This window comes from Pollicipes pollicipes, unplaced genomic scaffold (assembly GCF_011947565.3).
Source record: "Pollicipes pollicipes isolate AB1234 unplaced genomic scaffold, Ppol_2.1 Scaffold_4002;HRSCAF=4701_pilon_pilon_pilon, whole genome shotgun sequence".
NCBI lineage: Eukaryota > Metazoa > Arthropoda > Thecostraca > Pollicipedomorpha > Pollicipedidae > Pollicipes > Pollicipes pollicipes.
The window spans coordinates 37,400,252-37,416,706 of record NW_023596420.1 but is presented as its reverse complement, the minus strand read 5'-3'; the positions used below and the strand labels follow the sequence as shown (position 1 = coordinate 37,416,706).

The 16,455-nt window shown below is 52.9% G+C and overlaps 2 protein-coding genes across 2 annotated transcripts; one reads left to right on the top strand and one right to left on the bottom strand.

Moving 5' to 3' along the window:
- The first annotated feature begins 4,509 nt into the window (after positions 1–4,509).
- LOC119093572 (zinc transporter ZIP9) lies at positions 4,510–9,346 on the top strand. Its single transcript, XM_037216541.1, has 6 exons — positions 4,510–4,602; positions 5,030–5,138; positions 6,143–6,301; positions 7,047–7,207; positions 7,742–7,876; positions 9,077–9,346. Exons 1-6 carry the CDS (start codon positions 4,510–4,512, stop codon positions 9,281–9,283), a joined length of 864 nt encoding a protein of 287 aa, XP_037072436.1. The 3' UTR covers positions 9,284–9,346.
- A 2,196-nt stretch (positions 9,347–11,542) lies between these two features.
- On the bottom strand, positions 11,543–15,532 carry LOC119093920 (transcriptional repressor protein YY1). Its single transcript, XM_037216938.1, has 5 exons — positions 14,992–15,532; positions 13,878–14,089; positions 13,181–13,339; positions 12,705–12,874; positions 11,543–12,080 (listed from the first exon to the last, which is right to left on the bottom strand). Exons 1-5 carry the CDS (start codon positions 15,449–15,451, stop codon positions 11,966–11,968), a joined length of 1,116 nt encoding a protein of 371 aa, XP_037072833.1. The 5' UTR covers positions 15,452–15,532; the 3' UTR covers positions 11,543–11,965.
- Positions 15,533–16,455: the final 923 nt, after the last annotated feature.

Here is a 16,455-nt window from a genome sequence, read left to right as displayed (position 1 = left end):
CTGCCAATTAAGGGCCAAATGGATGTTACTTCAGTCTGTCAATTATATGGTTTTAAAGGCATTAACAGCGATGTTTTTTCTCCACCTGGGCTTACTTCCTTTGATGTTACACATAGTGCAGGAGACCAGGGGGAATGCATGGCATAATCAGTGTGTCACCTGGGGAGGAAGGATTTGGAATGGCAAGAATGTGCAATGTACTTTATTAACAGCCTTGCCGGTATGCAAATGCATTGGTGCTGCTCTGAAATACATCACATATCTTCTGACAGCCATATTGTGGAGGCTCTCAAGGAAAATTCTGACCACAAAAGAGGCACCTGTACCAACAATACTGAATAGGATCACCCTCATGCTCATTAGCCTACCCAAGAGAGTCAGAAGGGCTCACTGGCACACAAAAGTTTGCAAAGCAAAATTTCCTCTTTTACCATAATGGAATCCCATGCCAACTTTCATCTGACTTGCCCCCACCCTCACCCCACCCCCTTCACCACAGCACAGCATGGTAACAAAACTGGGCACACTCTGACATCCAGCCCATCCATGGCATGATGGTTTGAACAGTCATCCTAATACTTACACAAATATGGTAAATCAATGACCCAATGACATCTGCACTGGAATGATTATGCATGCTAGGGTGCATAACCCCTTTCATCCTCACATCCGTGATTTGTCTGAAAAAAGAAAAGCACACACCACCAAATGGATAAATATAAGTCATGATCACAAGAGGGTTCAAAGGCAAATTAGGTGCATGTTTAAGGCTTACAAAGTGTGTGTGAATACATACAAGTTAATTGTCACCCTATCAGAATCCCTCAGTCCCATGGTGATATATTTCTTTTAAAAACCTCTACCTGTGAGAGTTCTCGCCATTAATTTTGAAGGAGACGTTGAGAGACATGTACCCAGAATGGTTCACAGCCGTTTTAAGTGCCAGTATAACCTGGTTTTAACTGTGTCAATAAAATAGAACACATAACTTTAGACTGAATGCAGTTGGGTCAACAGCCTTCAACAATTCAAAATCCACAAAATGTTCACATTCCTGCTTGAGTTGTTTTATATGTATCCCTTCAGGCTGAAATAGGCCAATGACAAATACACTGTCAGCATGGAGCTGTTTTTCATGTTTCTCTTTAATAAAATAGGCTAGTGACACAAACATAATCAACATTGAGTAATTTGTTTAATCCTTTCAAGGGTGGGCACATGGTTACATAATGCATCTGGTGTCCGTCTGTTGTCATGTTGATCACAATTGCGGTTCATCACCTCACTATGACAGTTAACTCTTTCACAGTTCATCGAAGCCAGGCGCTGTATTTCGTCATCTTCAGAAGCAAAGTAAAAATGCACACAACGAACACCTACCTACCCACTCCAGAAGCTGCTATACGCGAGGCGCTAACGCCGCTTCAGCGCAGTGTCCCAAGCCACGTGTCAATCTAGTATCAGATTGATATCCAATTGCCAGTTGGATATTGCGGGGCGTCTCGATTGCCTTGAAATTTGGTGTGCAGGGCCTTCTCAACACGCTGATTCCGAAAATCACTGCCTTTGGGGTGGAATTTTGCGTAATTTCCGAGTTATACGCTACGTAACATCTCAATGTGATATTGCCGAGCGTTTCAACTGCCTCCAAATTTGGTGTGCAGGGCCTTCTCAACACGCTGATTCCGCAAATCACTGTCTTTGGGGTGGTGATTTGTGTACTTCCGAGTTATACGACGCGTGACACCTCAGTTGCGCTTTGGAATATGTGTCCTGGAATTCGCCTTTGGGCCTGTCCGTATCAGTTCACTGGAGAAGGTCAGTTCGCGACATTTGAGTGATAACCGGTGTGCATGTGATATCATTGACTGGTGGTATCCCCCAGTGGCATCCCTCTCGCTTTGTTTCGTTTCTGACCTTTAAGGTGGTGGAGTAATAGTCCGACGTAGTCACGGACATGTTTGTCCTGACCAAAAACTGACAAGATGCCGCTGGTGAACAAACCACTCGTGCCCCGCGCTGGAGCCTGAAGATTTGGGTGATGTCACACCGTCTGTCTTATCTCCCAAGGACGCTGGTGACGGCTGGTGGAACAGCGCATGCTACTTGTGCACGCCGTGTCCATGTTGTTGGCTGGCCGGTCACATCAGGCCGCTGCTGCTGACCGTGGTGGAGACGCTGCACTTCGCGAGCCTGCCGGCCGGCGGCGTCGACACACCGGTGGTCAGCGGGCCCACCAGCTGATAGCCGGCCGGCCGGCGGTGTCGACACACTGGTGGTCAGTGTGTCGAGAAGGCCCTGCTCACCAAATTTGGAGGCGATCGAGACGCCCCGCAATTCCAGCTGGGGTGTTACGCGGCGTATAACTCGGAAAATTCGCAAAATCCCACCCCAAAGACAGTAATTTTTGGAGTCAGCGTGTTGAGAAGGCCCTGCCCACCAAATTTGGAGGCAATCGAGAAGCCCCGCAATATCACATTTGGATGTTACGCGGCGTATAACTCGAAAATTACGCAAAATTTCACCCCAAAGGCGGTGATTTTCGGAATCAGCGTGCTGAGAAGGCCCTGCACACCAAATTTCAAGGCAATTGAGACGCCCCGCAATATCACATCGGGATGTTACGCAGCATATAATTCGAAAATTACGCAAAATTCCTCCCCAAAGGCAGTGATTTTCGGAATCAGCGTGTTGGGAAGGCCCTGCACACCAAATTTGTAGGCAATCGAGACGCCCCGCAATATCGCATCGGGGTGTTACGCAGCGTATAACTCGAAAATTACGCAAAATTCCACCCCAAAGGCAGTGATTTTCGGAATCAGCGTGTTGAGAGGGCCCTGCACACCAAATTTGGAGGGAATCGAGACGCCCCGCAACATCCAACTGTTGTGTTACGCGGCGTATAACTCGAAATTACGCAAAATTCCACCCCAAAGGCAGTGATTTTCGGAATCAGCGTGTTGAGAAGGCCCTGCACACCAAATTTGGAGGCAATCGAGACGCTCCCCAATATCACATTGGGATGTTACGCGGCGTATAACTCGAAAATTAAGCAAAATTCGATCCCAAAGGCAGTGATTTTCAGAATCAGCGTGCTGAGAAGGCCCTGCACACCAAATTTCAAAGCAATCGAGACGCCCCGCAGTATCCAACTGGCAATTGGATGTAAATCTGCTGCTAGATTGACAGACGTTCCTAAGACGCATGAGTAACATTATTATCGGCGCAATATTTTGTCATGGGCGCGTCACTATTGCATTTATATTTGCACTATTAAGGGGATACCATTTCTCGCTATCATGGTACCTGACAAACTACGTAATCATGTCGAAGAGAAAAAGACTGAAATCAAGCTTTTTAAATAACAGATTGAGAGGCGGCTTTAACTCATTAAATCATTCTACAGCACTACATAAGTGTTCAAACCCAGCAGTACCATGACTAGGCAAATAAGACGTTCTATCGTTTGGTAGAAACGTTTTAAGTTGAAAAAAGGTAACCTTTTCCATGAACATCATTCAGATTGGCGAACAACACTACGTTTTATTGCACTTTTCTCATCTCAGTCTCTCAAATATTATCTAAAAGGAGATTAACGTTAGTTTCATGTCAGTTTTGCCCACATCTATAACAAACAATTCGTGGACGCCGGCATTGACGCACGAGCGACAAACTGTTTTTTATGGAAACTCAGTTATCATGAGTCTTAGAAGTAGGTAGAGGGTCGAAACAGGTGGTGCATATGTTTCTGATACTAAACAGGAGGTTGTTGTACACATCTAAGCACATCTGTTTTGAGGGGTGCTGCCGCTAATTTTGTGTTCCAGCCCCAACAAGAAGTATCTGGTACCAGGTAAAGTGTCATTTCAGCCAGTATATGCCTATTAAAAGCTAGTATTTTCTCGATTGAGCTTAATCATAAAAGTACTGGGAGATGGCATTCCCATATTTTTCTTAATTTATCTGTGTCATGTGGATATATATGATTCAGGTGTCAGATACACTTACCAAGTGACATACCAGTGATATTGCAGTTGACTAGGTCAGACAGCATTTAAACAGAGTTTACCCATATGTTGTTTCCTTGTTAATTTCAGTCCTTATTCAATGCACAATTTACTTCAAGGATGGCAATGTGCCTTGCATTATTGTAGAGCCATTTGATAGAGAAGCATTCATCAGGATGCACTTGAACATATTGTGTATGCATAATACCTTTATCCTCTAAGGTCATGGCATGATGTAGTGTGATGTTTTTTTGCAGACATTGTGAAGGCTAGGTTTTCTTTCCTTGTTGTAGTTATTAATATCCATTCTTTGAACCACCAAACAAGAGGAATTTAGATGAACCTCTCTGGTATCTATGTGTTTCCAATGCATCCAAATACATCTATCTTTACTAAGGAAATTAGAGGAAAAGTTGAGCTGACAATATTTTGGGTGTGATAAATACTTTTACATGTTTACATCCTTTCATACTATACATTTCAGCCTGACTCATCGAGATGGATGGAGCCGCAACAGTTTATCTTGTTCAGCTTAGCAATGCTGATTGGCTGCTACCTGGCAGGACTCATTCCTTTAGTTGTGACTCTATCAGAGGTAAGTCCACTGCACTTATTTTATAGCTGTGATTGCTTCTATATGAAAATCCCTTCAAGTTTGGCTTTATCCTGTCATTGTCTTGTCATTGTCTTTGTCTGACTTGCCATATCATTGAAAATTAAATAAACTTTCTACTGTGTAAGCTTTTCACATTCATTTCATCACAAATGAATAAGCATCAAGTATGTACCAAGCAGGACTGGATGAGTCATGAGCCACCAAAAGTCAGCAGTGCCAGTAGACCAAGTCTGTAGGAATGGTTGGTGCGTACAATCATAATTGTGACTTTCATTGAGATCAGAGACTATTACTCATGACCTGCTGCATTGATATCAAGCACACCTTGTTCTCATAGGTTATATTGTGCCTGCCTCCGCCCTCAGTCTAAGCTGCAGTATATATTGTGCCTGTCTCTGGCCCTCAGTCTAAGCTGCAGTATGTAACAGTCATGGGAGCAGGCCTGTTGGTGGGCACAGCTCTGGCAGTAATCATCCCTGAGGGAGTCAACACCATCATACAGACCCATTCCAAAGGTGAGATGTGTGGTCACCATTTATTTGTAGAATCTCATTTGATCTCAAATTGTGGGCCACTTAACTGGCGTCTATAGCGTACTGCTTGTTTTGGGCACCTCATGAATAAAGTGTTCTACCTATTTTTAGATCAGAATTTTTGGTACCTTTTTAAGTAAAAGTATGTTTATTAGCTATCTAAAAATCTGGAAAGATCTGCATTGTTTTTCACAAAGGTGGTGTAAGAGTACAGAGCATTGGTTATGGCCCCCACATGTGTGCTTTTTCAGACATTTTTGTGTGCATGGTTGTGGTTCTTGAGCATCCAAGTGCAGTATCCTGTTCCTAGTGAATGTGAGCTATAAAGCTTACCTGTTCTTGCCATTGTTACATGTTCTTGAGGACAGCACCTTAAAAAAGGGCATGTGCTGCTCAATGACACTATTAATCGACAGAATGTTTTGTGACTTATTGTTGGTTGTATCACCACTGATCTTTGAGGGTTGCTGAGCTGGCTTTCTCAGTATATCTGGATTGCTTATCACTCTGCTCACAATGCTGTCAGGCAATCTGGTACACCACCCAGTCCAGTAGATGTGTAGGCACCTCCACCTTTCTTCAAGCCACAAGGGTTGCTCCGTGGTGCAGTATACCAAGATTTTATTGCGGCTGGTCTGTCGTTCTGCACTACCTGGAGCTTCGAGCTGGGGTATTGAATAGCTCCCTAGATTGGGAAGGAAGGGAAGTTGTGAACAATCCATGGTCTCGCTGTCGGGAGTCTTATTAGCCTATTTTGGCCGATAGCGAAGCAGTTTTACGACACCATCACTGAAAACCGTGGATATCCTTCGTGGAAATCCGTGGTGGTCCGTGAGTTCCAATTCGTATAGGTTAGGGCTAGTCAGAAAGAAAAGCACCATCCACGACCCGACGCGCGCCATAGCGGGATTACTTTGTCTCAACATCAGCTGTCCCATGATCGGAGCTGTGGCTGCTCCTGACCTCACGTAACCGGCCGTTGGCAGCGTTGGCGGCGCCGACGGAGGGGCCGGCCGGGCACGGTTCCGGAGCTCACAGCGGGCCGGAGCTGCACTCGATGGTCGGCCTGGCGCTGGTGGCCGGCTTCGTGCTGATGCTGGTGGTGGACCAGTTCACGCACCACCACAGCAGTGAACAGGTCACTGGTGAGTGTCGCGGTCACACGCCACGACAGTGGACAGGTCACTGGTGGGTGTCGCTGTCACACGCCACAGCAGTGAATAGGTCACTGGTGAGTGTCACGGTCACACGCCACGGCAGTGATTAGGTCACTGGTGAGTGTCGCTCTCACACGCCACAGCAGTGGACAGGTCACTGGTGAGAGTCATGGCAGTACACCACAGCAGTGAACAGGTCACTGGTGGTTGTCGCTGTCACGCCACAGCAGTGAACAAGTCACTAATGAGTGTCGCGTGCACCCATCACATCATTGAACAGGTGAGTTTCATGGTCACATACCACAGGCGTCAACAGGTTGCTAGTGAGTGTCGTGTCTACACACCATCGAACAGCAGCTTACAGGATTACCAGTGAGTGTCGCGTGCGCACTCCACCTCAGCAGCGAACAGGTTACCAGTGAATAACGGATCTGGTCAGGCCCGGCCATTGGCGATTGGTGAAAGGAGGCCGTTGTGACGCCCCTCAAAGCCGCCCTGAGCGGTACGATTTGCGGGTCGCGCGTGTCAGTCACGTGGCATGTAGGCGTTAGGCCATGAAGCTACCCGGGATAGTGTGTCTCGTCACGCTTACACAGAGCTTTGCGATCGATGCCCCCCTCCCCCCTCACCTCAGCAGCTGCGAAAAAACGGGCGCAAGACAGCTGCTGTAGTGCTTCGCCGTTTCTCTTGCCTGGCGTCACGTGACCGAGGCCCACCCGACGCGTGCCGACAGACCCTGAAGGTCACGTGGTGCACCGGGCCGGCCAGAACGTGACGGCCACGGTGGGCCTGGTGGTTCACGCGGCCGCCGATGGTGTCGCCCTGGGCGCCGCCGTCGCCTCCTCCCGCACCGACGTGGAGCTGATCGTCTTCGTGGCCATCATGCTGCACAAGGTGGGACGCTGTCGGGCGGCCGCGCTTTCTGGCTCTGCGCGACGTCTGCGAGGCCGTTACAGCGTGTGACAGGCCTCGTTTTAAGGGATTGACTTTCGTGGGTGGTTCTGGGGTACCCTACAGTTGTAAAGCGGTTAGTTATTTCCCGCTTTGTTTGCGATGTATTCTCAGAAATGGATTGAGCCAACGGTGGGCCGGTACTAGTTTTCTGTTTTGTTTGCCTTTTGCACAGCATGTGTCGCACGATTCAGTGACTGCAGGTCTTTTGAAAGCCTTGAACCAACATTATGTTTCACCTATATCGTGCACCTCAACCGAAAGTGGCCTCCATATTTTTTGAAGGGCCCAAACACTATCATTGTTCTGTCTCGTATGTGAGCGCGCGGGGTGCCGTGAACAAGACCTCCGCCGTGCAGCAGAGCAGGCTCACACCCGTGGGACCCGTCACGTGCCGCTCACCGCGCTGTACGACGGTGACCTGACCTGACCGTCTGTCCCCCGCGCCGACGCTGACCCGAGGGCCTCCCCACGCAGGCGCCGGCCGCCTTCGGCCTGGTCACGTTCCTGCTGCACGAGGGGCTGGAGCGGACGCGCGTGCGGCGCCACCTGCTGGTGTTCTCAGTGGCGGCGCCGTTGATGGCGCTCGTCACGTTCTTCAGCATCGGGAAGGTGCGCTGTCGCCGCCCGGGCCGGCGTCGCGCTCCGACGTCCGCCGGAGGAGGGCGCCCGGCGGCGCGCGGCCTCCGCTCGGGCAGGCGCTTTGCCGGCCGTTGTGCGGCGTTGGCGCAGCGGCGCCGCCGCTGTGCCGACAGCCAGCTGACGTTCGCTCGCAGGGGAGGGCGTGCCGGGGAGATCTGGTGCCGTAAGCGAGTACACTATAGTGGGAAAGGCTGATGCTGTGCGGACTGGAGGCTGGCGTGCCCCGCGGCTGCACCTTCTACGCCGCGCTCTCCAGTCGTGCCGGCGCCGGATTCGCCTCAGTGGAGTCGATTCCTGGTCCGATGGGAATCTTACGATCTTTTATGATAATGACGCTTATGCGTTGTAAATATGTGAGGCACGCAATGCATGCAATATTTTACATCGCTTATTGATTTATTTGATGTGCTTCATTGATGCATGCATGGTCATTATGGATAATGACTGACTGCTGGCAGCAGAACATATATTTGGTTAGTTTCGCCTTTAACTCAATGATGCGTTGCCGAATGCGGAAATCGGAACTGGGTCATTAAATTGCGATGCATTCCGAGCAAGTCTTAGTGACGACGTCTGAAAAAAAAATCATCTCCTTTGTGTGGTATGAGGCTAACCAAACCAGTGCGAGGGCGCACGCTGATAATTTCACGCCATTTACGCCAAGGGTGGCTACCTTTGTAATGATTCAGCAGTATGTCGAAGTTAACTTTTTGTCGTATAGGTCCGTCGGGTGACGGCATCTTTTATATATGTATATTTGAGTCGACTCATGGACCACACAATTCAATTTGTTGCATCGATTCACTCAGTGCCACCGAGTCTTTTGGAAGGGAGCGATCACCCACGACTACTGGACTTTGCGCTGACCACGCGTTAGTTGTGGTGAGCTCTTTGCCCGATGAATTCCCGGTGTCAATTCCCTTTGTCGGCTGCCATGGTCCCGGTTGTGGCGCCCCAGCCCCAGCACCGCGCTGGCAGCCCCGTGTTGTGCCGAGCCTCGCTGTTTTTGCTGCCGGGTAGTCCTTGCTACATGGCATGCCATTGTGTTGCCAGCTGGTGTTCCTGAGCCTCCCAGGTGTGCTGTCGGCTACACGCTCGACAGCCCTCACTCGACAGTGTCACGTGTTTCCGTGGCCGCTCCGCGCTCTACCACGTGGTCGTGTCCGGCAGGGCGGCGGCGAGGCGCTGGCCGGCACGAGCGCCACGGGCCTGTGCCTGCTCTTCAGCGCCGGCACGTTCCTCTACGTGTCGACCGTGCACGTGCTGCCGGAGGTGATCTCACGCGGCGACCAGAAGCACTTCTCCGTCTCGGAGCTGCTGTGCATGATCGCCGGCTGCCTTATGCCAGTGCTGCTGTCGCTGAACCACCACCACTAGCGCCGCCTGCCGGCGCGGACGCTGACTGACCGCGGCGCCGGCGCCGGGGCGGACACGGGTACGTGCTGCGTGACGCGCTCGCGCCGGCCGTGGCGCGGGGCCGCCCGCCCGCGCGCGTCCGAGGACGGTCGGTACCGCGCGGTGCGCGCGGGGTGGACGGGCGTCACGCCGGGCCGTCTCGAGGCGGCGCCTAATGGCGGCGGAGTGGCGCGCACGGCAGCAGGCTGCGCCAGGCGCTGGAGGAGGCAGCCGGTGAGCGCCCGCCCAGCGGCCCGGCCGGCCCGGCGTGGAGTGGCGCCGAAGTCACAAACGGACCGGCCGGCGTCGCCGTGGCCAGCGTGCTGGCGGTCAGTATGTGGGACCAATGGACAGAGGTCAGGAGCGGCGTGCTCCCCGAGGAAGAGCGGTCGGCGCTGTTTGCCACGCCGCGGACCGCACAGCTCCCTACCAGCGGGACCGCATAGCTCCCTGCCAGCGCCGGTGCTGGACCAGACTGGGTGGAGCTGCCACGGGTAGGACCGAACCGCCGAGCCACGTGGAGCTGCTACCTCACCAAGGGTGACTGGGTTCGCCCGACTGCGTGAAATTGAGAAATAGCTGCTCCACGCGGGGCAAGCTCCCGCCTCTCCGGCCCTCATCTGACGTGAGTGTATGCCGGTTTTAGGTGATTGGTGCGGGCTCTTCTGAGGGGAAGGGGGCTGGAGTGCGTCCCCCGACGACTATCCAGCCGTGAAGTGCACGGGTGGTGCCCCCCCCCCCCCCTCTCCCCCCTTGTACGCGTGCTTTTGGGTGCCGGGGCCGCATATGTGATATGTTTTAGAGGCGGGCACTGTGGCAGGTCTTGCTAGTATCTAGCGCTGTGTGTGGCGTCGCGGCCCGGGCCGTGGGTCTGCCTCTGCCCCCGTCGGATGTGGTGGCCTTGTTTATCCGCGCGCCGCCGTCTGGTGAGAGCATGCGTGGTGCCGTCGTTGCGGGCTCTTGTTGCCTGGTGCTCTGGTGATGCTGCACCGGCCGGTCGGCGTCAGCCATACTTCCAGCGGGGATTCGGTGACACGCGCGGAATCGAACGCTCCGGTAGGCCATGGGTCTCACCGTAGCGCGATTGTCGCGAATCACATCCGTGCAATACTGCTCACCTCGGCCGTGTCGGTGCCTGTCTGGGAACTAAGCCAAACGATGAGGGTGGAAGGCGACAGAAGTGCTCTTGATTTCCGTACGAGTTGCTGTCTGAGGCCGTCGATCTCCGGACGTGCGATCGTGATTATCCGCTCTCGTGCGTTGTGATCTAGGTCATGCGTGCTGGGTGCCCTCTCACGACTTTCGCACGGAGTTGGAGGATGGGAGTGTTGTTACTTTACGCGACACATTTTACTTACATGGTGTATATAGCGCCCGCGGTGGTTGGTGCTGGTCACAAAATGCATCTACTTAATGCCTTCGCGTCTGCTGCGATTGAGTGGTTGGGCCAGTCCTCCACGTAGGTGTGGACGCCTGAGCTGAGAGGGCCACGCCCGTCGCTGACGATCAGCTGGGATCTCGGGACAGCCAACTGTTGTCCGGCCTCTGCCTCGATCTCGGCGACGGTCTGTTGTCCGGCATCTGCCCCGATCTCGGCGACGGTCTGTTGTCAGGCCTCTGCCCCGACCTCGGCGACGGTCTGTTGTCCGGCATCTGCCTCGATCTCGGCGACGGGCTGTTGTCCGGCCTCCGCCCCGATCTCGGCGACGGTCGACACGCCTTCCCGCTGGTCCCTGTGGCGATAGCCGGACAGCAGCAAGAAGGACCGCTGCCGTCGGGGGGGGGGGGGGGGGGGGCAAGCGCCACCTCAAACACGGCCGGCCACTGAGCTCAGACCCGGCCGCTGGCAACCCGCGTGCTCGGCACAACGACCCGTCACGTGGCGTGACGCCGCGACGACTGCGAGGAGCGAGCACGGGTTTGGCGCTATATTGTACAATGTACAGCACTTCACAGGCGTCCTGTTACAGAACATATCACTGAAAGTCGACCGTTCGTCACACACGGCACCACTCGCTCCCGCGCGGGCATCCCCACAGCTGCGCTGGCCGCCCCGCTAGCTTTGTACGCTGCGCGTGCGGCCTCCGGTCGGGCTCCACTGCGCATGCGCCGCGACGGCGCTCAGGCGAGATCGGGGGCGCGCGCGCGGCTATCACTGCCGCTCGAGCTCGGCTGGCGTCCGCAGCGGCGCCGGCGGCGGCGGCGGCGGCGGACTCGGGCCCGGCGGGCACGCCGTCATGCCTGACGCCGCGGGCCGCCACCCAGTCCAACATCACTGGAATGGCCCCACCTGCGGACTGGCATCGGGCCAGCGCGGATGAGAACAAAACGAACAAAACGCGCGCGCACGCAGCCACGCACACGCATATGCACACACTCAGCGGATGGGGTGAGCACGCAGACGACTGGTCCAAAACGCGGTCACGCACACGCGCCGGCGCACGGCGTGACACCACGCGGCGAGCAGCTCTCGCGAGACGTTCCGACCGCCGGCGCCGCAACCGGTGCCCACACGCCGCGTCATTGTACACGAGTAAGGCCGGTGAAGCTGCTGGGCCGCCGGACGACACGGAGACACTGGGACCAGCACAGACTCCGCGCCGGAGCTGGCACAGCTCGGTCCGACTGGCGAGCCATCTGTCGACGCGAGCGGAAGGCTCGACTTCACTCGCTGTACACCAGGTTGGTGACCTCCACCTGGACGTACTGCGTGGAGTCGTCCATGTCCGACATATGTGCCATCGGATCCATGTTTTGCCGGTTCGGGTTGTTTCTTCCACTGCAATTCGACAACCCATATAACAGAGCACATTCGTAAAGCCGTTACCGGAAATTACATATGTTAACAAATCTTTGATTATCCAACTGTCACATATATCTGAAGCCACAATGAGGCAAAATAGAGGTTCTCCCTATTAACAGGGAGGAAAACAATGCACACACAGGGAGTCAATTTTGGCACCTTAAATTTCCACGTAACTGGGAAGAACTTTGTAAGCCAGCATAGACAACCTGCTCATTCATCTTCAAGCAAAACTACCATTGTATGTTAGTGTAGATCATAAGGCTTTACATGCTATCATAGGTTAGTCAAGTCACTGACATTGGGGGCACATCGAGGATGGAGGCACCAAGATGGAATCTGGCGGGGACAACCTGACGTAAAAGTGACGTTTGGAAAGGGAAAAGTGCAGCCTATGGCCAAACCTAGAGAACGAAAACCTATTTCAGAACATTGGGACTCGGTGGCACATCCCCCAATCCTCCAGCGGCAACCACCACACATGCTATTAACCTTCAAACACGACACTTCATCAAACAAATTTGCAGCCACCTCCCGCGCGGGACGACATCCGCAGGACGTCGTCCGGCCGCACCCCTGTCCCATCTGCCACCCACTCACTTGGCCTTGGCGTGGGTGAGTATGTGCGACTTGAGGTTGGTGGACTGGGCGAACTTCTTGCTGCACCCATCGAACGGGCACACATACGGCCGGTCGCCAGTGTGGATGCGCACATGGGTCCGCAGGTTGAAGTCCAGCGAGAATCGCTTTCCACAGCCTTCGAATGTACACTGCAGGGCGGGCACCACGGGGCGTCGGTCGCGGCGCGTAATGGCCGCATGTCACGTGCCAAAGTTCAGCACATTTTCGTATGTTTAATTGCACGATATCCAGAGAACAAACGCGGATCTGACCGAACTACTTTGACTTACGACAGTCGCACGCCTCGACAAAAACCCCGCGTCTCTAACACCCTACCTCACGTTAGAACAGCGTCTATTTTCTACAGCCCAATGCCATCCGAAGCCCATTCCCCCCGAACAGCCGACCGAGCGCCAGCCCCGCCCGGACGTCCCGGGTGGCGGGCGCCAGCTCACCTGGAACGGCTTCTCCCCGGTGTGCACCAGCTGGTGCCGCTTCAGTTTGGAGCTCTCGACGAACGCCTTGCCACACTCGGCGCACACATGCACACGCGGTCCGTGCGTGTGCAGGTGCTTCCGCATGGCCGAGTTGTCGCGGAACATCTTGGAGCAGCCCTGCGGCACAGCTGCCGGTCAGCATCGGCTCGCCAGACGTGGGCGGCGAGCGAGGGGCCTCTTACCGGTGACCTCTGACCTCTGACGCTAACCGCTGACCTTAGAGCCTTCAGGGGTCAACAGTACCACATGCATTTGGGCAGCCTTGTGTGGACAGGTGAAAAGTACATGTAGTCTATGCAAACGGTCAAGGACTGACTTCAGCCCCTGTACAACATCGAGCTTTGGCATTTCCTCTCAAGATTGGTGCTGGGGGAATCGACTCCCTTTTAACTCTCATTTTTCAGTCAATGTTTTGAAAATCAGTCAGTAAAGGAAGAGATATACCACACCAATGTGACAAGATGCAGATACTTAATGTAGCTGGTGTATGCCACTTACCTTTGCAGTTTATGTATGGCTGGCATCTCCAACGACCTTTGCTGAGCCCCCTCCACTATCCCACCTGGTCCATGAGGGGCCATGCAGGACACACAACCTTGTCTGGACAACCAGGCATTGACCTCACCACATGTGGATTGCTCAGTATTGAACTCACCTTGTGTGGACAGGCAATGGTGCGCGGCGCATCATCTGTCTGCTTCTTGGGCTTAATGCGCGCGAATTCGGCCAGCTGCTTGGGGTCGGATAGATCCAGCCCCGGGATGCCCTCAGCCGGGATCTTCTTGCCCATCATGTACTCGGTGTAGTCGGGGTCGGGCTCTGGGGTACTGGCATCATCCACTGACAGCGGGTCTCTCGAACATTCATCTGGTGGCAACCAACACGCACTGGTCAGATGGGTAGTCAGAGGCAGGCTCCACGGTCAGGCGTTGCCCCACAGCAGGAGCACAGCACCAGGACCTGGAGAGCACAGCACGCAGCACCAATTCAACAACAAACATGCACCACAACTGATGAACATCACCTAACGCATGATCCGCGAACAAATACTTACATTTGGTACACTAGGTGGCAGTGCGACGGCATAGTTCACGGTTTGGCGGCCAGGCGGCGAACCACCACCAAGGTCAATACGCGGTGGCGTCCTGCGCATGCGCATGGCTGGGAAAATTTAACCGCAACAAGTTCTGAGAGCTTGGCAATCCTGGCAACCAGTTCAAGGTCGAACAACGTTTTGAATGCAAAAATGTCCCAAATATTACGAGAAATATTCATTAAGCACTAAGAACACGGCAATCTTACATCTTTTCGACACCACAAGCAAAGGGGAGTCTTTTTGCCCAGCTCTAGAAAATACGTGCAAAGTACCCACGCGGCGGACAAATATGTGACGGCTAGCGCATGGATGCAAAGCCATAAGTCCTTTGTTTAAATCTTGATACATTTTGGGCCAAATAGGAAAAAACATACCCAACAAGGATACATAACCACGAAGAGCGTGAAAGACCGACTGGCACCCGTCGTGATGGTTAGTAATGGCGGCCGCGACGCATGGTGGCCGCCATGATGGTTTTCGGCCATGTTGCCTTTGAATATGGCTGCGCCCATGGGTTGATGTATATGGCCGACCAAAATATAAACAAACCAAATTAAGCTTAGATCCAGGGGCAACACAGGTGCTGCAAGGCTTAGAGGAGTACTGGAATCGATTGAATACGTTTCGAGTCCACAGCGTCGACCGTATGGACAAAGAACACACGAAGGCTTACCGTCATCGGCGCCAGAAGACCACATCGTCACACTGAATTCACCCTCCAGTGTTTTGATCTGAACTTGTTTCTGCTCCCATTTCTTTGACGATCCCTCCGCATAAGTATAATCATTTTTACATCGTGCTGCTTTTAAAGCAGTCTGTCGCCGACGAGCGCTCAAGCTTCTCTTCGAAAAGTTGGTGCCATAGTCGAGATCAAGTTCTGCTTCTGTTGGCACCGGTATATCGTAGTTTATGTCGTCTGCGCCGTCCCCAACAATCTCTTCCTGTGTCTGCAGAATTATTTCTTCGCCTCCAGGCTCGTGCAAAGATTGAAAGGCGATCATTTGGGTACCTTCCACTGAGTCCACCGGCATCTCCACAGGAATCGATTCTATTTCAACCTCCTGCAGCTCCGGTTTGATTTCCATGCCACTGAGCACGTCAGATGACGCCATGCTGATAGGTACGAAATGCATATACGTTTTCCCAGTGGGCACCCTTTCGCGACACAATCACGAACGGTGTTACCACTTGCACCACACACACCCACCAGCGAGGCGACCGTGACTGCCGCAGCACAACATGAAACTCCGTGTGGTCTGTCGACTGCGCGACATCTAGCGTACAAGATAGTAAACGCTACTTTGTGCTTCGTCTATAGGTGGGAGGAGTGATATTGGATTTGAAATGATGTTTTGGGCTTGCATCATGTTGCCTGGTAATTTGCGGACCGGCGTTCTGAGAGCTGAAATGTCTGTCTCCCAGATGCTACATATTGACAATAGGCTTTGGATCGCCAATACGTTTCGGCAAAAGCGCGATCAAGTCAGCTTTGAGGCAAGAACCTCGAAATATGTTTTTATGTACTTTCGGGGAGGGGCTGAGCTCCCCATTGCTGACTTAAGCGCCCCCCCCCCCCCCTCCCTCAGTGCTCGTCCAAGTCTCCCAATGCATTTGAGAAAAGTGAGAATACTGCGCATATGAAATTTAGGAAGTGTCTGGACTGCTGGTAACTTAATTTAAACTTATTTAAATGCGTCACCATCGATATGATCTTCATATCATCTTCACTATCACATCAGCACCAAAGGGGAAGCGTTTCCACAATACCAAAACAGTTTTTGAACTAATCGATTCTAAGCATTTTCTCTTTTAATCTTGACAGTAGGGTCGCAAATCACAGAAGTCAAAATCCAGGACGAAGCCGGAGTCTTGGGGCAGGTGATGACAATTTTATTGGTCCAGCCTTCCAACCAATGTTAGAAAATTGCACCTTGGTTACCTATGTTTTGATACACCATGTAGGAGGTGCTGATGGAGCCATCAGCCCCGTGATCCCCTGCTGGGAAGCTGGGTATAGTGCCAGGCAGGGATCAAGTCCAGTCGCACTTGGGTTCGAGCTCGGGCGCTTCAGGACTATGACTGAATTGAATGGAGGTGAAAGTGAACCGATTTGCTTTACGAACGAATCCCATCCTGT

What these genes read in the sequence shown, in the direction of transcription:
- LOC119093572 (XM_037216541.1), top strand. Translation starts at nt 4,510, where the DNA reads ATGGAGCCGCAACAGTTTATCTTGTTCAGCTTAGCAATGCTGATTGGC. An exon ending in TAGTTGTGACTCTATCAGAG is followed by an intron (nt 4,603 to 5,029) that starts GTAAGTCCACTG and finishes TCTGGCCCTCAG; the next exon opens with TCTAAGCTGCAGTATGTAAC. An exon ending in CATACAGACCCATTCCAAAG is followed by an intron (nt 5,139 to 6,142) that starts GTGAGATGTGTG and finishes GGCCGTTGGCAG; the next exon opens with CGTTGGCGGCGCCGACGGAG.
- LOC119093920 (XM_037216938.1), bottom strand. Translation starts at nt 15,451, where the DNA reads ATGCATTTCGTACCTATCAGCATGGCGTCATCTGACGTGCTCAGTGGC. An exon ending in GTCTTCTGGCGCCGATGACG is followed by an intron (nt 14,090 to 14,991) that starts GTAAGCCTTCGT and finishes GGTTGCCACCAG; the next exon opens with ATGAATGTTCGAGAGACCCG. An exon ending in CCGGGGAGAAGCCGTTCCAG is followed by an intron (nt 12,875 to 13,180) that starts GTGAGCTGGCGC and finishes CCCGCCCTGCAG; the next exon opens with TGTACATTCGAAGGCTGTGG.